General features: G+C 39.7%; 3 protein-coding genes and 4 long non-coding RNA genes across 10 annotated transcripts; 1 reads left to right on the top strand and 6 right to left on the bottom strand.

The window, feature by feature from the left end:
• Positions 1-3,853: 3,853 nt before the first annotated feature.
• Positions 3,854-9,735, bottom strand: LOC124349378 (interferon-induced very large GTPase 1-like). Its single transcript, XM_046799925.1, has 4 exons — positions 9,642-9,735; positions 9,338-9,361; positions 5,519-9,215; positions 3,854-5,450 (listed from the first exon to the last, which is right to left on the bottom strand). Exons 3-4 carry the CDS (start codon positions 9,201-9,203, stop codon positions 4,456-4,458), a joined length of 4,680 nt encoding a protein of 1,559 aa, XP_046655881.1. The 5' UTR covers positions 9,204-9,215; positions 9,338-9,361; positions 9,642-9,735; the 3' UTR covers positions 3,854-4,455.
• A 418-nt stretch (positions 9,736-10,153) lies between these two features.
• Positions 10,154-10,919, bottom strand: LOC124350103 (adhesive plaque matrix protein-like). The gene is made up of 3 exons (XM_046801115.1): positions 10,835-10,919; positions 10,636-10,749; positions 10,154-10,559 (listed from the first exon to the last, which is right to left on the bottom strand). The coding sequence occupies exons 1-3, from the start codon at positions 10,838-10,840 to the stop codon at positions 10,209-10,211; spliced, it is 471 nt and encodes a 156-aa protein (XP_046657071.1). The 5' UTR covers positions 10,841-10,919; the 3' UTR covers positions 10,154-10,208.
• A 2,423-nt stretch (positions 10,920-13,342) lies between these two features.
• On the bottom strand, positions 13,343-14,346 carry LOC124348424 (homeobox protein OTX2-like). The gene is made up of 5 exons (XM_046798631.1): positions 14,334-14,346; positions 14,081-14,259; positions 13,885-14,011; positions 13,434-13,820; positions 13,343-13,347 (listed from the first exon to the last, which is right to left on the bottom strand). Exons 1-5 carry the CDS (start codon positions 14,344-14,346, stop codon positions 13,343-13,345), a joined length of 711 nt encoding a protein of 236 aa, XP_046654587.1.
• A 1,932-nt stretch (positions 14,347-16,278) lies between these two features.
• Positions 16,279-16,770, bottom strand: LOC124350197. The gene is made up of 3 exons (XR_006920432.1): positions 16,708-16,770; positions 16,488-16,608; positions 16,279-16,362 (listed from the first exon to the last, which is right to left on the bottom strand). It is a non-coding gene; the product is annotated as an uncharacterized LOC124350197 (long non-coding RNA).
• Positions 16,771-18,278: 1,508 nt separating this feature from the next.
• LOC124350298 lies at positions 18,279-19,294 on the bottom strand. Of its 3 annotated transcripts, none has more exons than XR_006920690.1 (4): positions 19,204-19,294; positions 19,014-19,134; positions 18,787-18,935; positions 18,279-18,722 (listed from the first exon to the last, which is right to left on the bottom strand). It is a non-coding gene; the product is annotated as an uncharacterized LOC124350298 (long non-coding RNA). The 3 variants fall into 3 exon arrangements; XR_006920689.1 differs by having other exon boundaries at positions 19,189-19,291; XR_006920688.1 differs by having other exon boundaries at positions 19,014-19,291.
• Positions 18,555-19,528, top strand: LOC124350460. The gene is made up of 3 exons (XR_006920985.1): positions 18,555-18,629; positions 19,332-19,424; positions 19,490-19,528. It is a non-coding gene; the product is annotated as an uncharacterized LOC124350460 (long non-coding RNA).
• A 3,250-nt stretch (positions 19,529-22,778) lies between these two features.
• LOC124350273 lies at positions 22,779-23,995 on the bottom strand. 2 transcript variants are annotated; one of them, XR_006920631.1, is made up of 3 exons: positions 23,839-23,995; positions 23,104-23,738; positions 22,779-22,995 (listed from the first exon to the last, which is right to left on the bottom strand). It is a non-coding gene; the product is annotated as an uncharacterized LOC124350273 (long non-coding RNA). The 2 variants fall into 2 exon arrangements; XR_006920632.1 differs by having other exon boundaries at positions 23,104-23,733.
• Between the last annotated feature and the right edge of the window lie 37 nt (positions 23,996-24,032).

The raw sequence follows: 24,032 nt of genomic DNA, 5'->3' as shown, positions 1-24,032 counted from the left end.
ACTTGCTAGTTTTTCGAAAAAATTTCCGGAAGTATACCGGAAGTAACCACAGCTCCTCAACCATTGAGCTGTCATCAAATTAAACCACATATTCGTGATCTCCATGAAATTTGGGGTCGATTAAGTATGATTTAAACGAAATCCAAAATTTGGCCAAAATCGAGAATTTTCCTGAACTATATATATATAGTTCAGGAAAATTTTCGAAACCGGAAGTACGCGTACGTAAAAAACATAACATAACATGAACTTTACCACAAATTTTACGAGGATCACGAATATGTGGTTCTTTCGTGCGTCAGAAGAATATTTACTGAACTACTGACTGAAATGTGAAAACCGGAAGTAGAAAAAAAATGCAATTTTCGAAAATTTAACAAGTGAGCTTTGTTGGTGGAATAGTTATCGTCAGTTATTACTAAATATTTCAAAAAAAACAACTGCAAATAAATGTTTAAAGAGCTGTGCAAAGTAACTGAAACTGACTGTTTTGACAGCTGCAAATTATCAAAAAGCCATCTAGCGTTAGACAAAAGAAACGTCCAAGTAAAACTTCGTTTGCGCGTAAGAAGGGCCTGATTTTGGAAACTATTACACAGACAGAGTTTAACGCTACTAGACTATTAATAGATAACCTACGAAAATAAGTCAATTGTTACCCAACAATCTGGGCATTACCTGGGCATAATCCCGTAGTGAATGATTACAGATGTGTCAAAACGGGCGGAAGCGAACACTGAAGGGATCCAACTCGTCGATGAAGTAAGACAAGTTGTGTAGCAGTTCATACAAAGCAGTGAAGCTAGATGAGCGGACGTCGCGAAGATAGGATGGAGAAGACAATGGTGGAAATCCCTCTTCCGTCATGGACAAAGGTCAGCATTGGCACAAGAATCTCCGTGCCAGGAGCACACGTATCCATAAAGGAACTGCGTGCTCTGTAAAAAAACATGTTTTACATTAATTCAAAAATAAAAATGAATAAAGCATATCAATCTTTACCTTTTTCAAGAAGCACACTGCAAGCACACCTCAAGTTGAGATAAATTTCCCGACACTAAAGAAATTGTCATGAAGTATTGCAGTAGTGTGGTGATCGGTGATATTGATGCTTACCTTTATCATTTGGGTGATGATTTAGTAAGGCTTTTGACATAGTGTGGTTGGTGTGCTGGTAGCAGTAATGGGAAAATACCTTTTCACACATTTGTATTACACTATATGGGGGCTTCAAACATGAGTTTTAGGCTTTTGACAGCATGAGGATCTAATGGATGGAAATTGACTGAGTGCTAAGTCAACTTGTTGGGATGACTGACAGTAGCTATGCATCTAAAATTTGAAGAAATAAGTTGGTATAATATGAAAATAAGGAAACTAGGTCAAGATGAACCTACATAATGATATGAAGTCAATTTGGTATTTGAAATCACAGGAATATAAGTAAAATTAGAAACAATTTGTTCTGTCCATTTCGTCTCGTTTACGTACGTAGGAACAAGGTTAACAATAAGAGCGACAGTGGTGACATCCAGTTATGAGTTTTGAATCTTAAGTTGGTTGCATCATTACTAGATGTCCCCAGTGTCGCCCATTTTGTTCTGACATCGTGAAATGTCAATGAATCCTACCAAATTGAACTTCGTATCATATGTAGGTTTATCTTTACCTAGTTTTCTTATTTTTATACTTTACCAACTTATTTCTTCAAATTCTAGATGGATACTGTCAGTCATTCCAACAAGTTGACTTCGTGCTTAGTCAATTTCCATCCATTCAAAGGCCCGTCATGCTGTCAAAAGCCGTTGGACTCCGCCGCCGGCTCAACGGAGGCTGGTACTAGTTTCAAAAAGGTAATTCTTTTATAATAGAACATGTTTTTAAAATTTAAATGAATGAACTTTGTGAGTAAAATTCCTCTTTAAAAAATAGCGTTTCATGTTGAATTAATACCTTTAGTCGATCGATCTTAATATTAAACAAAAATAGCTCGAAAATCTTGAATGCTCACACGAATTCGAACAGTCTTCTCTATATATGTACCTCCTGTCATCTCCTGATTGAATTGATTAAGGAATATAGAAATGGCTGATAGTAACGATACGCATCGTTTAAGAAAAGACTTAGTTTACCAGGATGGAGTTTATCATCGTTCCAATCCTCGGAATCCCCCAGAATGGAATCGGAGTATAGCCGTCAGCGTTCTCTGTAGCGTTTTAATTCTGATCGTTTTGATCGTTCTCGGAGTATACTTTTTTAATCCTTCCACCGTGAAAAAAATCATTTCCGGCCAAAGTATTTTAGCTCCTACTTGCACAGAAGAACCAGCTATGGGATACAAGAATTTCTGTGCCCAGGACACGTTCATTTCACCCGATCACAAATACGTTTTCCATCCCGGAAGACTGTCTTTCACCAAAGCTCAACGAGTCTGCGCCGCCCTACCCGGAGGTGGTGGCAACCTGACGACCGTTCTGTCCGAACAACAAGAAAAACGATTCGACAGGCGCATAGAAAATCTACACCAAATTCTATTTGTCAACGACGATACCCTCTTATCCGGATTCCGGAAGCAAATATGGACTGGCGGATACATAGACTTGGAATTAGACGGAATCAACCGAATGCGCTGGATAGATGAAGCTGGTTTGTCCGAGTGGCATCAGAATTTCTGCGAACCTAAACAAGCTATGCAAATATTAAAAGTGTCGCTGGATGAACTCCGCAAATACGGCGCAATCACCAACTCTTTGGTTTACGTTGTCAAGGACTACCGTCCCACCAAAAACGGATGCTGGCAGCTGTACAGCTCATTGTTCTATGAAACCGAACACCTGGAATTCAGCTTCGTCTGTCAAGTGGCTGCTGCCGGCCTTCCATTCAACCTCAAACGCAATTTCCTCGGAGATTTCCTACCGGACGAAAAGAATCAATTGTTTGCAAATGAATACGCGGCTTTCTCGGGTCGAGGATCGTATTTGATGGCTCGGGAAACTTGTCAGCATTTGGCATCTGGCGCTCAAATGTTGGCTCCAAAGACGTCGGCTCTTGATACTGAAATCAACAACGGTGTTGAGCGTCATTCTAACGAAATATTTGGAGAAGACAACGGAGATCCGCAAAGGCGAAAGCTAATCTGGACTGGTGGATATTTCAACCTGACGTCAAAGGATCCTACGAAACTTCGATGGGCAGACGATCCTAGCACTCTTCTGGACATTGGGGAACCATCATCCTGGTCGTTGTTTGGAAGCAGCAGCTCCAAAAAAGTAAAAGAATATGAGAATTTCTGTGGCACACCCGAATATTATCAAGGATTGATCAAAAAGGCTTTAAATGAGGATAGAGGTGCTGAGAAAGGTTGCGTCAGAGAACGTCTTTTCCTGATCGTCAAAGACTTCCGTGAAGAACAATCGGGCCAGGGGTGCTGGGAAGTCTACGATTCAGATTACCTCAGTCGACATGACTACAAACTATTCTTTGTTTGTAAACTACCGTATCCAGTCAAAAAGACATAAGTTTCGTGTAAATAACGAAATATTCAAGCAAATTTTGTAAGCGCATTTCCTCCATTTCCTTGATTGAAAATTCAATAAACTTGAAAATTAAAAAAAAAAAAATCGTCGTCCTCTAACTTAAACTTTTTTTTTTTTTAAGTAAAATGGCTTTATCGAAGCGATTAGATTTAGGGGAGGGTTCGATTTTTATTATAATGGTTTTCATTTCTCAACGATCGACAGCTGACAGCTAGTAGAAGAGAAATGTCGTCTGCTCTGCTTTTGTTTTGTTCCGAACTCCGAAGTTGAAGATGAGATGAGCAGCAAAACGGCTGAAGGTAAAATTCAATTTTGAAATGAGTAAATATTCAAATGTATTGCTAAAGTATGTTTAAGTGTTTAAGGTACATCGGGAAAGCAATTGTGTTAATTTGTGAAAACATCTTGGTAAAATACTAAATTTCCTATTTGCGCTTTGCTTTTTAGTTTTAGTTTAGAGATTGAAATTATAACTAAAATTTGAAAATTATTTAATAACCTAATTCGAGAAATCAAAATAAGTTGTTTTTCAGCATTCCAGTGTTGTTCCTGTAGAAAAAACAAACAAGTTTGGGCAAGTTTGAGTGGGAAACAATCATGTTGATACTTGATAGACAGATTAGAAAACACGGTAGGCCCAACCCAACCATCAAATTTTCTTGCCAGTTTTCTTACACTCTTTGTTAATAATTGTAGTTTCAACCGTTTTACTTTGCAAATGAATCATTCTTTGTAAATTTAGACATTCTGATTGCCTTGGAGAAACAACACTGGAATGGTTTTCTAACTTGAATCTCTAATAAAAACAAAGTGCAACTAGGAAATTTATGATCCAGAGGGACCTGTTATCACACGTCTGGTACCTCTTTGTTGCAAAACAACATGAAATAGTGGCAAAAAGAATTATTTTGCAGTGCTTTTAAATTTCACCCATGTCCCTTTTCAACTGTTCCCGGATGGTAGACAAATCCCGGAAATATTTGGCAGGGACATTAGCACAGGGCGTCTTCTCGTATTTTTTAGCGATTTCTTCGTTGTACGTAGCGAAAATGTATTCACGGAGTGGTGATTCTTCGTTGGTTCGAGGATTTTTCCATCCCGGAAAGACTTTAGCGTAATCTGAATAGTCATGCCATTGACTGATATCGGATACTCGAAACCTCCAATTATTTTGGTAACAATCACTGCACGTTTTCGAAACTAAAGTCGAATCGTTTACGTTTGTGAATCCAGCTATGCCTGCCGGTTGGTGAATAGCGTCGTGCGGTGTGAGACTGGTGTCGTGATTAGCCGCCTCGATGCACAAACTACTACACAGGCGACAGTAAGCATCACAACGCGGTAGGACAACGGGATCGTTCCGAAGTTTCATATATTGAACGACTTTAGGGCTCAGTTCTTTTGCGAATTTTTCCTGATTTTTTGGGGGTTCTTGATAATCGAGCACTCGAATCATATCGTTCATGCAGGCATCTTGAAATTCGCTATCGTCTTCATTTTCACAGTCCTCGTATTCGCCACTTAAATTGATTAAAAACGCTGAGGCTAAAAGTTCACTCTGCAGGCCACCTTTTAAAAATTCAGTTCGCAGTTGGTTGACGAAATTCTGGGCTTTACCACTCCCGACTTCCGTCAATGCTAGGGCTGCATTTGTGATGCATAGTTTCAGATGAGAAGTGAAGTTTTGCCATTCCTCTTCGACGTTAGAAACATTTTGAGCAATTAGCCGGTGTAACACATCTGCATAAAAGCTTTGCGAATTTTTTAAGCACTCGAGAACTTTGTCAATTTGATTCTCCTCCAGCAACTCGATCAATTGGAGATCTATGTGCTTGTTCATGAATCTGGCGTCAAACAGCCACCGTTGATCGCGAATTATATTGAACACTTTCTGGATCATTTCTGTTTCAAATGCTAAAAGTAAATTGCAATAAAGAATTATTACGCAAAAATTATTATATTACGGACAATTATATAATTACCCAGCATGAGGATGCTTTTCAAGGCGTTTGCCAAGGTGGCCAAAAACAATTTGATTTTTTCGGCGCCCTGTGACACCATCATAAAGTACTCACGCATGGCCTCTTTGTTGCGTTTGAGTTTAGCGAGCACCGAATTTTCTGCCTCCCACTCTCTTCCGATAATCTCCATCAATGTGATAATGACGTATTGACCGTAGATGTGAATTTTTCGAACTTCAGAGTATGTAGAAACAGAATGGGAAGTAATGGCTGCATCGACATCATAGATAAAATTAGAAATGATGCTGTCATCATAGTACTGTTGACTTGCAGCAATCTGGTTGATAGTTGCATCCACAGAATTGAGACATTTATCAAAGACATTAATATTTTTATTCTGATTTGCGCTTGAGTAAACGTGATGGCGTTCCTGCATCAATTTCGACAAAAAGGATGAGTCATCTTCAGATAGCTTCATGTCAATCATTCTATTCTTGATGACGTTGCTGTTCTGATAGACTTTAACGACTTCCGCTGGGATATCGTTGGAAGGAAATTGCTGCTGAACTTCAGCCAACATGTTGTTGTACAATTCTTCAAACTTCTCATTCTTGTCCATATCTGCCCACTCAAAATTAATGATGGTCGAGTATGACTTGAAGAAATCATGAATTTCTTTGCGCATTTTCTTCTTGTAATTTTCCACGTGATGCTCGTAGTTAAAAAGCAAAATGAAACTGGTTTTCAACTTATATGCCCAGTTACGAACTTGGTCTTTCTTGTTCATTTCCCACAGCTTTTGAAACTGCAGACTCCACTTCTCTCGTCCTCTTTTCATAACCATCTCTTTCATTTTGTTGTCTAAGTTTTGTTCAGCAGGAAAAATTTCTTCGCGTAACTTGGCTTCGAATTTTGAAAAGAGATTTTCATTGCTAACAACATCCATCAAGGCCGTGGAACCGGAGCTAATAATTTCACCTTTTTCTTCTATCATTTTCCTCTTGAGACCTGCAAAGGATTCAAGGTAGGCTTCTACTAACTCTTGTTCCACTTTCTTGTATTCGAAATCCAATTTATCGAATGTGATGCGCTCCACCACCGAGGCGAAATTCAAAGTGAAATTGGCTGAGCAAATGCACTTCCACACTTCCGTAATGTAATTCGAAAATTCTTCAATAGACCTACTTTTCCAAGCTGTTCCTTCCTGCTGGGCACTGGTCACCCGTCGATGGATGTGTTCCCAAAATTTCACAAGAGTTTCACCATAGGCAGAATCCGGTATGTCACCCGGTGGTTCGTATTCTTTCTTCACATTTCCTAGAATACAAACGTCACTCTCAGATGAGTTTGGGTTTGAAACGTCAAGATTTCCAAAAGGTCTCGCTTCTGATTTCAGTAATGCGGAGTCTCCGGCTAAGTTCTGAACTTGGCTAAAAGCTTCGTGAAGTGATGTCCCAAGTGACTGGATGATGCTGCTCAACTTGTTCTTCTGACTGGTGTCGATTCTGTTGTAAACGAAAAATACCTTGGAGCTAAGTCGACCGCCATTGTCCTCGGCCAATTTGGATCCCTGATAGGCCATCAAAACAACCGGCAAAATTTCTTTAATCGCTGCGTCATTCTCTCCCGGTGTAATGACGATTGTGGCGTCCGCAAGTAAAATACTGAGAGTGGCCATATGGTTGTCCCGCTTGTCACTGTCGGGCATACCGTGATATTCCGGAGCTCTTGTGCCTTCCGTGTCCAGCAACAAAATGTAGTCGTACTCCGCACGGCCTTCAACAGGCACCAGCTGCATGTTGACTCCTCGGGTGCACTGTCCGACGCTGGTCCTCATTTGGATGCCAAACATGGTGTTCAGCAAAGTTGATTTACCGCTACTCTGCACTCCGATGACGGACAAAACGAAAATGCGTTTCATTTTTCCGGTCAGTACTCCAAGTTCTCGTAAAACTTCGGTAATCCATTCGAGGTGTATCATATTGGAATCCCCGTCGAGCAGCTCCAGACAGAAGCCGTCCAGTAAATGTTGAGCAGCGAGACGAGGAATTTTCTCAACAATTGATGAACGTCTTTTGGGTTCCATGTCAGTACATAAATGACTCAACTCCCTCCACAAATGTTCTACATTGAGTACCCCATTCAGCAGTTTGACTTTGGCCGAATAAAGATTCTCTCTGGTCACGTCCAGGTCTTTCGTCCCAGATGCAGTTGCTAATTTATCAACGTAAGAAGAATTCAACTTGCGGATCTCTAGCAGTTCAGGTCCCAGCGTCCGTTCGCAACGTCCGGCCAATTCCTTTTCTAACAAACGAATTGACAGAACACGCAATCCAGGATCTTCTTCCGAAAGAAAACTGAGGAATAGTTGCAGTAACGGATGTTGTTGAACGCGATGGCTTTCGGCTCGACGCACTTCCCGACATTTCTTTATTTTTGCATCTTCCTCGCGCACCTTTCCTTCGTTTAGGCGGTGCTCCATCTTAGTTTCTTCGTGCTTCGCCTGCTCCATGTAGTTTTTCTGGAGGAGAAATTCCTTGGTCTTCACGTCTCTCAAGTTCTGAACAGATGTTGTCATTCGTGACTCAATCTCTGTTGGAGAGACACAATCCAACGCTCTGTATCCTTCATCCATCAGAAAAGGAATTTGGAATAACCTCAGACGTTCTTGAGACTCAACTTGGGATTGATCTGCCGCATTAATTTTGTTGATAACTGTAACGACGCTCGATTTTAAGATGCCGATAGTTTTGCCTGCTAACTGGCCGTCTATGCATAACTGAACTGATCCATTAACCTCTTTGATTTCATAGCGCGTCTCATCTACCGACGGTTTCCAAACGCAGATGAATGGAAACGCACTCGATCTATGATGAAAAGTTTGTTCGCCAGACGTAAGCCAGGAAAGGCAAAAACTTTCCTTTTCCACAGAAGAGTCTTCAATCAGTAAGTAGTCGGCGAAATGTTGCAAAAATGGCCAAAGTGGTTTAAAGTCCCCGATTATGTGAGTGACAATAACGTTTTTCACCTTTTCAGGGCCGGATTCTCCGATCACAACGCAGCCAGACCCGATCTCGGCTAACAAGGACTTGGAAGAGACACTGCCAGTGGAGAAATCATGACAATAGACACTGTCGATGTTGAAGAGGCTCTTCAGGATCTCACTCGCTTGGCTCTGATTTCTCTGACGGCAAGAGACGACGGCAACGCGCATCAACGACTTGTCTTCGCCCAAACGGATGTTGTCGATTCCAGGCAAGGTGACGTGTCTCATCAGGTTCAAGAAATGCGTTTTTGAATCGGGCACGAACAACGGAATGGCAGATCTTCGTTCCAGCAACAGTCGGAAAATCTCAGCCACGCCGGCTGCATCGAATTCATCCACGAGCTTCAACAAGGTATCGTACAAGCTTTTCTTGTTGGTACGAGGACTTTCCTTGGTTCCTGAGGTTAGCAAAGATCGTGAAGATGATGAACCTAGGCTTAACGCGATCAGAGCTTCTAATTCAGCGTCGTCGTCTTCGCTCTTCTGTCCGATTCCTTTCGAATGGAATCCCAAGTTGAGGCGACAGCGCAAACGTTTCATTAGATTTAAGGTCTTTTCTTCTTCCTGAGTTTCAGTAGCTTTAAATGGCCGGTCGATCAGGAAAGCGACGTAAGGTTTTTTCTTTGGCAACTTCTTTTCTTCGTCGTTTTTCTCTTCCATCGTTTTATTTTGCTATAAAATTTGAATCCATTAATCGATATTCAAAATTCTTGAGAAGTTTATCTTATCTGTTTTTTATCAGCCACAGCTTGTTTATCGAAAATGATGTATCATAATTAAAATAATGTACTCACCTGTAATTGCTGGCACTCGCCAATCTGATCAAACCAAGAAGATTTATATGTAATTACGTTAATTATAGCTTCATCTTTTGAGAGGCTTTCGATACATTCATCCATTCTTTTATGTCTGCTCAAGCTCTAGTTTAATCATAATAATTTATAGATTAGCAGTTTCAAGCCGACAACGTACACACCTTATCTAGGCTAGATTATATGCTTTGCGTGTGTGATTGTGACTCACCACCCTACTTTGTGCATCATAGTGTCACAAAACGAACACCAAAGAGAAACAAATTCGTTAATGCTAATAAGCTACCTTAATATAGAGATGAAACAAGTTCAAAGGAACCTCCGGATGTGATGCAGCAGCAAAAGCTATGTGCGACTGACTTGCAGAAAGTGCCGTTACGTACTTGGTTCAAAAATTGATTGTCGAAAATATTTTTTGAAAGATTCAAACACGTAAAGAGTATAAAAGGTCGACGAAATATCAAAGGCGATAAGAAGATAAGGCAAATATAGAAATAGTGAGCGTTATCAAAACTCGTAGTCAAATGCCCAGTAGTGATAGGTGTTGTTAGAGTATTGATATGTTTCGCAAGTAAATCGTTGTGTCGTTTTCGTTCATTCGACGGCCTCAAAAGTGGAGGCAAAAGCCGGGCAAAAGTGAAATTGGGTTGGATTTCTTTTTCGCCAATTGCGCCCTTCGTTTTGTGTTGAATCATTAGGAAAAGAGAAAAAAAAGGGGAACTCTTAGTCTACGAAGTAAGCAAGGAAAAGAAGAGAACAAAATAATCAACTAACTATAGAAAGTAAAAAACTGGCTGGTTGAATGTTTTACTTCTTTATATTTATAAATTTTAAATAACAGAAATACATTCACTTAATATTTGGGGTAAGCCGGAGCTGGATAGGCGGGTTTGTATGCGGGTTTGTATGACGGGTAAGCAGCAGGGTAAGAGGAGCCTGGATAAGCTGGGCTGGGGTAGGCAGCGGGCTTGTATCCACTTGGCTTGTACTCGGGGTATTTTGCCTCTCCGTCGTATTTGACATCGGCGACGTATCCGGTGTAGTCGTCGGCCTTGTAGGTGACCGTCTGGGTGCGGCCGTCGGGCAGGAGGGTGCGGTAAGAGCCGGACACGTAACCCTTGTCATCGGCCGTCTCCTGGTGGGCGTAGTCGTTGTACGTGTAGTCGTCCCTTACGGCCCAGGCGAAGCTGTACGGCATTGGGGCCTGCAAGAAATTCAATTCATTTAAAACAGGTCAAAACTTAATCGACAGTTAATGAAATGAAAAATGTGATACTTACATAATCGTATGACTTGCTGTAAGACGGATAAGCCGGAGCTGGGTAGGCCGGTTTGGGGTAGTAAGCATTTGAGGCCACAGTGGCGATCAAAGCAGCGGCGAGAACGATCAAAACCTTTCAATACATTTTTCAGGTGTAATTCAGATAATTACAAAAATTTAGACGATTGCAGAGTCGATGGAAGTGGACGAGCTAATACCTGCATGTTGATTCGAGTTTCTGGTTGTTGTACAACTGGTAACTTCGAGAGTTTGTGCTTCTGTTTTTATACCTGGTGCTGTAGGGACTACCGCGGCAAGTGGAAGTGGCCATTCCTTTTTTCAGGTGATGCACGACGAACATTTTCGCACGGATAATATTATACACGCACATGTAAGGATAGAACTTTTGCTCTCGTAAAACTGGGTGGGGCCCCCGTTTTGGCTCTTTCGCCCTTGTGGTGAATTCTGAAGCTCATCTGACCTCATTTTCACTCTTGATTGACTTGATCGCAATTTTTCGAGTAACCGATTTCATTCCAAAAACGGTTCCTCCTACACTTTCGTTTAATCACAATCGTGATCAAGATATCCCCGTATCAAATGGTAGTCGCCGGAGTGAGATTCATCTTATTGTTTGTGTTGTTGATTTGTGGCCGACGCTAAGAGAAGCACAAGGTTATGGTCCGGGTACTTCGACTGTTTGACAGTACATAAGGCCCGTTATTTTCGACTTGTTGGTGTCACGCTCCCAAGTTATGCAGCCAATGAAGTAGGAGTGCGAACCCAGGTCAGATACCAATCCAAATACCTTCCCTTTTATGGTTCATCAAAATATTTTTATTATAATTTCTTTTAAATCCACTGACGAACCGACTGATATCGATTAATCATTTAGTAAAAGTAATGCAAATGAGTAGACAAAAGGACAGAAATGACTAAATAGAAACTAATATGCGGGAGTATTGAATTGACGCACCCACATCGTGTTTTAATCTTTTGGCTTTGTCATCGTCAACCTTCACATGGTTGGCGTGCTACTGTGGGCGTCTAACTCTTTTCCCTCTATTTTTCTTGGCTGGAAATATGAAAAAGAAAACTTTAAAAAAATATGTAGGGCAAGGTCTTTCTTCTCCGGCGTTCTCCCCATTGGAATGTATACACTACTTACTATGTATTTAACGGCTAACTTTTTAATCTATGAATCCTGAATTCTGGCATCATATTTTTTATTCTGTGTAAAGCTTATCACCCACGTCTGGTTCATGATGTGACGCGAATTGTTCAACTGAATCTTTCAATTACAATTTTCAAATTACAGGGAATTAGCGCCATCCCGTCCACACCATCTAGCGAAGAAGGAAACAAATACGAAATGCTGCCATCTAGCAATAAAAAACGAAAGGCTTACTCGGAAGTGACGGAACAATAAGTAGAAACCAACATGGCAGCGACCAGCGTGGTGAGAACTGTGAAGTGCTGTAACATTAAGATTTGTCGTTCTATCGTTCTTTTAACTACCTGTGACTTATTTTCATTGCACTGAATAACTCCCGAGATGTAATTTTATTCAGTCTTTCAGTAACTAAGCTTAGAAAATTGCCAGTGGAACATGTGATTAGGAGCAAGAGTTGGAATGAAGAATAGTTCAACAGGCCTACAAGTAAATATGTTTTGAAACCATTAATTTTCTTCTCTTCAGTGTGGCATAGAATTGATTTGTGAGATTAAAACCCCTTAAGAATATTCAAAGGATTCAGCAGCATGTGCCTTTGTTCATGGTTGTTATCACATTCAGAGTTCGAGTAATCCATTATGTTACATGCTGTACTATGAGAACATACAGATAGCTTTAATTTAATGTTCCATAGGTGTCCATGGATACCTTTTTTTTAATTCAGATGGACAACTCTGACAACAAGGATTTTTTGGGAGTTGCTGGTGATTTCTATATCCGACACAATTTCTCAGAAATTAATTACTTGATACACCAGTCTTCAATGGTAAGTTTGTCTAATACATTAGTTTGTGTCCCTTTAAATTAGACTCACAAATGACATGACTTGTGGACTGAATCATTCTATCAAATTCTATTAAAAATGAGAATATAGTATTGACGTATATGACCGAGTGGTTAACACGTCGGGGATGTGAGAATTAGCGGCTCCGGAGGAGGCCACAACGAGGACGATTTGGGTCACTCGGGCGAATCCATGGCTCGATTTTCAGATTTTGTTGAATTAGAAAGTGAAAGACAACAAATTTCTGCCTTACTTGGTATTTTCGCGTTGAAATATTTTTTCTCGGTAATTTCTTTTTCTCTAAATATTGAATGTGAAATGCATTTACAGATAGTCCTTTTTCTGTGATGATTGGTTCAAATACCAGCTGCACTTAATCAATTTTTTTTTCGATTCCGTAAAACCCCCTTTAAATTTATTTTAAATAAAAATTAGCTTTTGCATCCTCTAAATTCATTTTTTAATTATTTTCGAAATGTTTCGATGATTTAAATCCAAATGCTACGACAAATAATTAAATGGTGAAATTTGGTATTTTGATTGATTGATTAATTAGGATACATTTGCTATTAGAATAATTAGTTAATTATTTGTTTACTAGATTGGTGGATTTGATGAATAAAAACGGCCGTATCGATAAACCCTTGGCATTCGTTTATTCCCGATGAACGGTACTATCTATTACCCATTAAAAATGTAGGGAATTCACTAACCTTTTAAAACAAGATAAAAGCTTTTTAAGGTATGTTTCATGATTTATTCGATTGTCAATCATGCGTCAAATATCAAATTTACATACAGGACTGATCATGAAACTGATTTGTTGTTTCAGGTGAATAAAAACAATAAGATGAGGAATGCGGATCAAAAACAGTGTTGGGGTAAAATGTTGGATTTGTCATTGAAGTTGGATAGAAAGGAGGAGAGTAATCCCAGTTGTTCCAGTAGTAGGAGGAATAGTCTTGCTGCTGTGGTTGCTGCTCCGTTCGGAATCCATTCGAGTTATTGAAGTTGGACTGGGGACTTACGACGTGTTGTGGACAGCTGGTAGCAAGCCATTCGGATTGAAGTGGAGACGACGATGATGATCCGGACGTGGAGTAGTTGATTGGTTCCACGGGTGGAACTGCCGGAGGATCCGAATAAAATCCAGGAGGTGGAAGGACTTGAGTTGAAACGTAAGTATCTGAAAATATGAAGTAAAATCAGTAATCAATTACACAAATTTTCTTCATCAAATAGGGACGTACCATGTTGACGTTGGCGAGAGAGGTAAGGTGATGATCGACGATGTTGGCGATTTGTTTCGCAAGTTGAAGTTGCCGTTCTTGAAGATCCAAGTTGGCGGACACGCCGACGGCGATTCTGAAACCACCACTGATGCAATCAAGAAGAGAAATTAATTTCAGGTAATTGAATTCAATGGTAAAAATTTAAATGCCACACCATAATCGATTTCTCAGAAACTCCAATCAGCTGGGCGATGCGTCGACGACCTTCTCGATTGGGAAACGGATCTCTGCTAAACTCTGCGTCGAGTACCTCCAGCTGGACCTCGTCGTAAAAGTGGCGCTGACGACCTGATGCTGAAGCAGACTTCGTAGTGGAAACAACTGGATAATAATCTGAAAGTAAAAATTAACATTTAAACATTTCCTTCGTAAATAAGTAATTTGAGTTAAGTAAGAAATTAAATTACCGTAAGTATCCATAGTTAAAAAAGTCAACGTTACTACTTAAGCACTTAATAAATTAAACGAATGTGAACAACTGCGAACAAACACAGGTAACTGACCTTTGGGGAAGAGGCAGTAGCGAGATGTGCAGTGAGCAAAGACCAAAGATGGAATGCGGAATTTCAAGTTTTGGGGGTTTATATTTATTAAGGAGAAAATTTTTTCGAGAATGTGACCTCCTTCCTTATTGGTTGCAAAAGTAGAAAATCCTGACAAACACTTCCTGCCGCCACATCCGCGCGTGGCAAGATTATCTTTCTCTTTCCAACTGTGGCGGCGGAGGATTAGTGGATTATGACTTGGGTTATGTAATGGAGCGGAGTGGCGTTCTGTTTGACGAGATGATCGGTTTCTTAATCTGGATAATCCATCGTGGATTTTCTTATCGGAATCCCTCAAACATTAGTTGCCAAAACCTCGTCCATGTCATCTTGTAAATGGATGTCACCTAATTGATAATTCTTTTCTTATTTTCTTGTTTCTTGAAGTCCATTATGTTGATCCGTATTGATCATGTTTATATTAGGAGATCTGTTTCGTTCTTTGGCACAGTAGATGCTCCTTTTTCCGACTACAGTCTACTTTATTCAACCTTTTCGTCCTTATTGCACGAACTTAAATTCTGCTCGTTACTTTTATAGGGATTGTTTATATGTTTATATTTTCGTGAAGAGACAGGGAAAACTGAGTGGTAACAAAAAATGCCCCATTCTTTCTAAACGCTGTATTTATTAACAAAATAACTAATCAATTGAATTTATTTAAAAAGTTTTTTCTGAATTTTTCGCAAGTATGAAAAGCCAAGAACCCAAAACAACCTTTCCTCTCCAGTTTTTATTCTTGCTTGAGTGAAATATTCTTTTTGTCGTGAGATAAAATCCATTTTTTATCCCTTGAAGATTATCCAGGCGGAAGTACTCAATCGTTATTGCTGTCCAGGATCAACAGCTTATTGGAAGATTTGGGTATTAACCTTGCGGTGTTTCTTCTCTTCTTTGCCAGTTTCAGATAAACCAAAATATCCAGCCAGCTCAGCGTTTGACTTCTTAAAGGTACCCAACTGAAAATGTGATTGTTAAACGAAAAGTAATTTATATGATTTCTGTATAAGCAAAGTTTGTAGAAACCCATAAGGAAGGACAGAAGGAAATGTTATAAAATGCTCTTTTATTTCAATATTCGTAAAAAAAAATTGTTTTGTTAGTATGAAAATCACTCAGGTGAAAGAAACAAACTCGTACAGAATTTATGTATTTTTTCGCTTAATTATAAATTAAATTTTCTTTGCTTTGTTTCCTCTCAATGCAGGCTTCGTTTTCACCTTCTCCCCGCGGCAAAAACTATTCGGTTCCGTAAGTTAGGACTACAGTGACCCAACAACACCAGCCCCTCGAAGGTGGCAGCCACGACATTAGGTATGAAAACCTGCTTACACTATTGTCAGTTATTAGTGGGGGAATCCCTATCGTGCAGATGCTGGCTTTCATTACCGTCATTTCTGAATGAAATCGCATTAATTCCCTTGAAAACAAGGATTTTGTCGATCAATTTCACCTTTTTCTAACCTGTTTCGCTCAGTAACGAGCTTATCACCGCTAAAGTGCAACTATAGAAAATTTCATGACCAAGACGAACCTGCCGCCACACCGGCAGCACTTCCTCGTTGGTATAAGAACTTTAAGAAGCCAGTTATCGCAGAACGAAGTAGTTTATAAGGTAAAGTGTTTTTTTTTTTTTGTTTTTTTTTTTTGTTTAACTGAGAATCTTACAAAAGAAACGGACATGACAACTCGTAATAGAACTCAATTAATATAACTTGGGATGTAATAGGGAATGGGTATAACTAGAAAAGAAACAAAATTTTTCTTAGAAGTGGTTGGTGTCAGAAAACGTGTTGGACTAGGTTACATGTTTAACCTCTACAGCAACGGCCACCGTTGCAGGTCTTGTAGATCACATTGCTCGAGCACTGGGTGCTGTTGCTGCAAGAAGCTGTAACAAACATAATCCCATTAGTCGTTTCCAAAGCGTTGAGATTTATAGATTTCGTCAAGCCTTGATTGTTGTCTCCAGCGTCATTTATAACTTATTTTTAAACGAAGAGCGTGGTAACTTACTGAACCAGCGACAGTAGAACAAGAACTGGTCTCCCGGCTCGTCGGAATTAGCGGGTTCATCTTCAGTGGGTGCCGAGTTGGTGCAGACGACGGCCATCACAGCCAAGACGCAAGCAAAGAGCTTTAAAAATGTAACCGAAAAAACCACATAAACACAACATTTTTAAGAGTTTGAAGAAGAGATTGAACTAATTTAGTTATTGTGGAAATTAATACTTACAAAAAATTTCTGGAACATTTTGGGTTATCGCTGCAACTGATACTGGACGAGTTCTAATGATAAGCTCAGAGAAAAAGCTGTCTTTTTATACTCGCATTTTCTCTACTCAGGTCCCATAGACTGAATATTTCATTTGCATTTAATCACTAAAACCAATATTTGTTTATCCCTTGTAATTAGGGCAGAGCTGCTGCTCATATATTGTCTGTGTTGATTTAACGAATATTTTATTGACACAAATGGATCTAGATATATATATTCTACCTACTAACACCAATCTAGTCTACGTATGTCTCTATCGTCTTATTTTAAAACAGCTTTCCGGATCCAGGTGCCAGGAGTGTCTGTATTGACGTAGTGACGTCACATAGACTTGCTGAAGGTCTCCGTTTATTTCTCTGACCAAGTAAGCTTTACAAAAAAAATTTTTTTATGGTCGGTCTTTGAATGAAAAATGAATTTTAATTAATGAAAACAGCCTGGTAAAGTCTGAGCTCCTTCGTTGCTGCCCAACGTGCACATGGATTTGATGTAGCCAGATGGTTAAAGGTGTTCCTGGACTGTGTAAAGGGAAAATGATTGAACATAAGATAGGTTGATACTGAAAGAATATTTCTTTCAGTTTCAGTGTAGAGTAAAAGTTCCAATGATTTTGTATTAAGTCTTAGATGCATCTAGTTTCATGTAAATTTTGTTTCAACAATAGCTTTCAGGTAATTAGTACTACAGAAAATGTTTTCAGAATATTTGAATTAACTATTGAAAACGATATAATGTGACAATAATTTGTCTTTTCAGACAGTATATCCATTGATTCTGAAGATTAATTCATTTCATTTTGGTTATAGGTTTCCGTAGTTGCTGTACGATGTGGGACGTTGTTGCAGCCAATGCTGGTGAAAGATCTTTTTGCATAATATTAAACTGACTGTTCCTTGGTGCTGGTGTCGTGTTACCGAAGTTGCATCATTATTTTGTTTAATTGTTATTGGGTCTGCAGTTTATCGTTTACATGTTCAGAGGGAACAAAAACAGAAATATGAGTAATTCATGTCAAACAAATAATAAACATTCTTTGGGGATTGGGAAAGGAATGTAGAGGATGTTGGGAATTTTAAAAAAAGTTGAGGTTTGTTGTAAAAAAATATCACCTAAATGTTAGGTAATGATTAAAACCGTAACTTATAATCCCACCAACATTCCCCTTCATATTTTTCAATCCCACAACATATACCTACATATCATTTTCCACACCCCTATAATCCCACCAATAAATACCTACCATTTTTCAAATTCATGTCCACGTAACTCTTGCAATATGCAAAATGTACATAATAAACAATACATCTTCTTTTTATTTTTAATATTTTAAATAAATTTTTTTAATTCAATAAACAGAGCGTCCGGTTCAAATTGATTGACTTTTTTTGTGCGAATTTGAGCAAGAATACCCAACGACACAACAAGCGGTATTTTATTTTTGCTGAAAATTTTGTCAGTTACACGTTAAAAATTTTACTTATTCCAGAACTAATTTAAAAAATTTCTAATTCGACAAAAATTAAATATCGCTTTTTGTCTCATTGGGTAGCGCATGGGCTGCGCATTGCTTTGTTAAAACTCGCACATGCAGTTGGAATTGTCGACGGCCACCAGAGATAGTATCTGGTCCGAGAAGAAGAGAGAAGTACGAGGCCAGTTTCACTGGAGAGATATAGTCATACTAGGTTTCCGGTTTAGACTCATGACCCTCCAAAAGTTTTCATCAGATCAGGGGCCTTCAAAGTCCCCGTTCGACCAGAGCCCTCCCCTCCTCCTGGTTGACACAGCGAGTGAGTGACCACCGCCCACCGGCGGACGTTGGTTAGTGTTAGTTATGGAAACGGGGCCACAGAAAAGAAGGGAGCCCAGATTATGCACATGTAAGTTATCTACATCAACACAAATTATCAGTCTTCAATTCCAGCAATCTCTCGTTGGTTTCCAAGCAACTAGAACAGTGGAGAGGGATTAACCTGAAAGGAGAGTATATTCAGACATAATTTTTAAACCACATGATGTAGTAACAGAAAACCAAACCTCAAATCAATCAATCTTGCATTGTCCTAAATTAGAATTAAGAACACCACATAATCTTGAGTAGCAGCATTTTCTCACTGTTGTACCCAAAATAGATAGCAGCAAAGAATTGGATCTGGAAAAGGCATAAATATCTTGAAGATCTACAACTCGACAGGGAAAAATTAACATGAACATTATTGCCTTAAAGAACACAGTAATTAAAAATATTTTGGTACAATAAATACCTTGCAACAAAAATTATTTTGCTTCAGAAGACAGGTTGTGAGCTTGCATTATTAGATTAGACCATTTCATTTCTAATGTCATGAGCACCTAGTTGGCCAGGTAGCTACATGAAAACTTCGGCTGAAATTAAGGATGCAGTAAGAATCATCAGCTAAAGATTGTTTTATCAATTACTTAAAAACAGTTAACTTGTCATCCGATCTCTGTTGTTAAACTTTGTAAGTAACTTATGAAAGTCACGACGTGTAATGTCAAATGTCAAATATCTGTTTGCTGACTGATGTGCAACTAACTTAAGATTCAAAACTCATTACTAGATGTCGCCAGTGTCGCCCATGTTGACATTCTGACATCGTGAAATTTCAATGAATCCTGTGATTTCAAATGCCAAATTGAACTTCGTATCATATGTAGGTTTATCTTTACATAGTTTCCTTATTTTTGTACTGTACCAACTTATTTCTTCAAATTCTAGATGCATACTGTCAGTCATTCCAACAAGTTGACTTAGCGCTCAGTCACTTTCCATCCATTAGATCCTCATGCTGTCAAAAGCCTAAAACTCATGTTTGAAGCACACATATACTGGAATACAAATGTTCTGAGATAAGGTATTTCCCCATTACTGCTACCAGACCATTACAATTCAGATTTTCATACAACATAGGTATTCTTGCTCATGAACCATAGGATCTTTTCTGAATCTCGCAATTTTGGTGGTGTACCCTGCAACAGCATGCTGTTTGTAGCTGTTTTTACTTCTGTTTAGAAGGTCATCCAGCTAAGAGATAGGTAGAGTTTTATTTCTGTTGGGTAAATTTGTGTAAATTTGTAAATAATGAAGATAATTTCCTTGTCTCATTTCCAGTTTCAGAGACATGAAGAGTGTGAAGTGACCTGCCATGTTTGTACCAGATCTGCTTGATGAAAGTCAAATGCCTTCATAAATTCATATCCCATATGATAAAGGTAAGCATCAATACAACCTATCACCACACCACTGCAATACTTCATGACACTGTCTTTAGCATCAGGAAATTTATCTCAACATGTGAGTGCTGAACATGGATTGCTGTGAATTCCATTTTTATGGTTTTTTCAGCATGAACATTTCAGTGTGCTTCTTAGTAAAGGTAAAGATTGATATGCTTTATTCATTTTTATATTTCAATTAATGTAAAACATTTTTTTTACAGAGCACGCAGTTCCTTTATGGATACGTGTGGTCCTGGCACGGAGATTCTTGTGCCAATGCTGACCTTTGTCCATGACGGAAGACGGATTTCCACCAATGTCTTCTCCATCCTTATCTTCGTGACGTCCGCTCATCTAGCTTCACTGCTTTGTCTGAACTGCTACAGAACTTGTCTTTCTTCATTGACGAGTTGGATCACTTCAGTGTTCGCTTCCGCCCGCTGTGACACACCTGTAATCATTCACCGCGGGATTATGCCCAGGTACCCAACAATTGACTTATTTTCGTAGGTTATCTACTAATAGTCTAGTTGCGTTAAACTCTGTCTGTGTAATAGTTTCCCAAATCAGGCCCTTCTTACGCGCAAACAAAGTTTTACTTGGACGTTTCTTTTTTCTAACGCTAGATGGCTTTTTGATAATTTGCAGCTGTCAAAACAGTCAGTTTCAGTTACTTTGCACAGCTCTTTAAACATTTATTTACAGTTGTTTTTTTGAAATATTTGGTAATAACTGACGATAACTATTCCCCCAACAAAGCTCACTTGTTAAATTATCGAAAATTGCATTTTTTTTCTACTTCCGGTTTTCAGATTTCAGTCAGTAGTTCAGTAAATATTCTTCTGACGCACGAAAGAACCACATATTCGTGATCCTCGTAAAATTTGTGGTAAAGTTCATGTTATATTTTTTACGTACGCGTACTTCCGGTTTCGAGAATTTTCCTGAACTATAGTTCAGGAAAATTCTCGATTTTGGCCAAATTTTGGATTTCGTTTTAAACACACTTAATCGACCACAAATTTCATGGAAATCACGAATATGTGGTTTAATTTGATGACAGCTCAATGGTTGAGGAGCTGTGGTTACTTCCGGTATACTTCCGGAAATTTTTTCGAAAAACTAGCAAGTGAGCTTTGTTCAGTTAACAGTTCTCAATATTGCAAGCTGGTTTTTAAGTTAAAAAAATTGCATCGTTAAATCTTTAAGCTAAAAAACTTGATTATTGTTTCTATCTGTATTATGTAACTTTTATTGGCATGTCACTAAATAAGAATTGTTTTTTCTTTATTCAGGTAATGCAGAGGAAACGTCGAGAAGGTGGACACCAAAACGTCGCCGGTATCTCCAAAATGTCGGCGCAGATCATCATTTGTTGTTGGTAATATGTTTGTGAGTGTTAGTTAACTCGTTGTCTGCCACGCCTTTGTTCTCCCCTAGCTCCTTAGCACGGGCTGCGTGCGCTGTTCGGCCTCGTGGTTTTCATGCCGTGGGGTCGGAAAGTCGCACCAGCCCAAAATCTGCCGCAAGGCGCCTGTTACAAGGCAATGCACCATAGTTCCCCCTTTTCAGCACGGACTTGTCAGCAATGGCAAGTCCCACCTTGGTCATAGATCCTTCAGACGTGGCGCGTAGAGTAGTAGAGAGCAACCTACGGGTTGTATGGCGTGGCAGCCAAAGGGTTAACTCAAGTGTATGTATGTATTTATGTGTGTATGTGATTGTAAAATGTGGTGGAATTGTGGGTGGAGGTGGAACAATAAAGAAATTCCTTTTCTAAGTTTTGTGTTTGCTGCGTCTTATAACCAAATGCCTAATCATTTCCAGACTTTAAACTTCGGTGAAGTACTAAACATTCTGCAACTCATTTGTTACGCCAACTTAAGTAAAAATAGAGCTATTAACTTCAAAAATTTAGAGTAAACATTAAATAGTACGTATCTTTCGTAAATCGTAATGCAAAGCGACTTGAGCAATAGAAGCGACTCCAACATATGAACTAATCCGAATGTAAAAAGGATTGAAGGTGTGAAGAGAAATCGTAGAAGATGATTACCATTAAAAAATGTATTTTCTCATTTAAGCTCAACGATTCCAAGTGATAAGTAACTATTAAGATGCGACCGACAAATTTGAACACAATTAAATACATCATAAATTTTGGCTGTAGTTTTTAAGAGACTCCCTGCAGTAAACTGGAGAAGCGAAGGTTGTGATGTAACATTCAGGTGCCTTAATGGTGTAGTAACTCAGGGCAGTGGAATACTTCGCAGCTTCGATGCAGTAGGTCGGAGCAGCCTAAGTAGTGATGTAATACTCGGGTGCCTTAGTTGTGTCGTACTTAGGAGCATCGGTATGGGAACGGAGCCTCGGTATGGTAGCTGAAGGCAGCGTGGGTTGTAGTGTAGCAAACTGGAACCTCAGTGTAGTATTTCGGTCCAACGTAGTACGAGGGAGCAGCCGCTGTATAGTTATTCGGTGCAGAGTAGTCCTAGAGCGCTTCGGTGTAGTATTTGACCGCTTTGGTGGCGTAATAAGCTGGAGGTCCGGTGAAGTAGCTGGGAACGGAGTAGTACTTAGGCCTCGGTGTAAAAGGCTAGGGCAGCATACGTAGTGGTGTAGTAACTCCGGTGCCTTGGTGGTGTAGTAACTCCGGGGCCTTGGTGGTGTAGTAACTCCGGGGCCTTGGTGGTGTAGTAACTCCGGGGCCTTGGTGGTGTAGTAACTCCGGTACCTTGGTGGTGTAGTAACTCCGGTGCCTTGGTGGTGTAGCTCGGGGCAGAGTTATACTTTGGGACCTCGGTGTAGTAGTTCGGGACATCAGTTGTGGATTATACTCCAGGGAATTGGTGGTGAAGTAGGTAACCGGTTGTTGCGTATGCTGTTGTGTTATAAAACGGCGGCGTTGCGGTTTGGTATCCACATTCCCCCGAGACATCGGTACACCAGTGGTCGATTTAACCATCAAGGATACAACAGCCAACAGCAGCACGACGCCATAGTTAACTAAAAGGTAAATAATTGGAAAATGAATTTCCAATAATAACTAGCATATTAACGAACAGAAAAAATAATAAAATGAAACAAAACTCCATGTAGAAACAGAATATTTACCATTTGGTTGTAGTGTAATACTCGGTGGCCTTGGCGTAGTAAACAGGAGCCTCAGTTTGGTGTAGCTTGGAGCAGAGTTATACTTAATGAAGTAAACTTTTCGGTGTGGTAGTTGTTGGGGGGCTTCGTCGTAGTATCTGGGTGTAGCCTAGGTTGTGGTGTAGTAGACTGGATCCTCGGTGTAGTATTACAGTTCAACGTAGTAGGAAGAAACAGCTGCTGTGTTGTAAGTCTGGGCTACGTAGTACTTAGCCGTCTCAGTTGTGGTTGTGTAGTTACTGGCATAGTAGTACTTGTGCGGTTCAGTGTAATACTCGACCTCTTTGGTATTGAAATAGGATGGAGCCTCGGTGTATTAGGCTGGGGCAGCATTCGTAGTAGTGTAGTACTAGGGGACTTCGGTGTAGTAGGCTGGGACAGTATATTCGGTGGTGTAGTACTTAGGAGCCTCGGCGCAGCAAGTAGATGTTGCGTATCTAGACGTTGTTGTGTAGTAAGGCGGCGACGTGGTGCACTATTCTTTCGCTGCTGTTGCTTGGTATCCACCATGTCCAGGAGACATCGGGTCACCCGTGGTCGACCCAACCATTAACCATACAACACCAAACAGCAGCACGGCGCCATAGTTAACTAAACTGTAAACGATTTGAACATTAATTATCGAATATAACTGGTCATATCAACTGAAGACAAGATAAAATTGATTCACGACTCGAAATAAAAATGAATGTTTACCCGTGATTGCGAACCGGTATAACAATGAAGGCAGTTGGTGACAAATATTGAGCTGCAGTTGTTGCCGTGTCGGAGATTCTCACTCGACTGAGTTCCCGAAATCTTTTCTCTCGCCTTTTATACGATTTTTCCTCACCCTCACCTCTTGAGCCTTGCGGCTATTATACCTGCTTGATAATGAAGCAAACGCTTCC

This window comes from Daphnia pulicaria, chromosome 7 (assembly GCF_021234035.1).
Source record: "Daphnia pulicaria isolate SC F1-1A chromosome 7, SC_F0-13Bv2, whole genome shotgun sequence".
Lineage (NCBI taxonomy): Eukaryota > Metazoa > Arthropoda > Branchiopoda > Diplostraca > Daphniidae > Daphnia > Daphnia pulicaria.
This window is presented reverse-complemented; position numbering and strand designations above follow the sequence as displayed.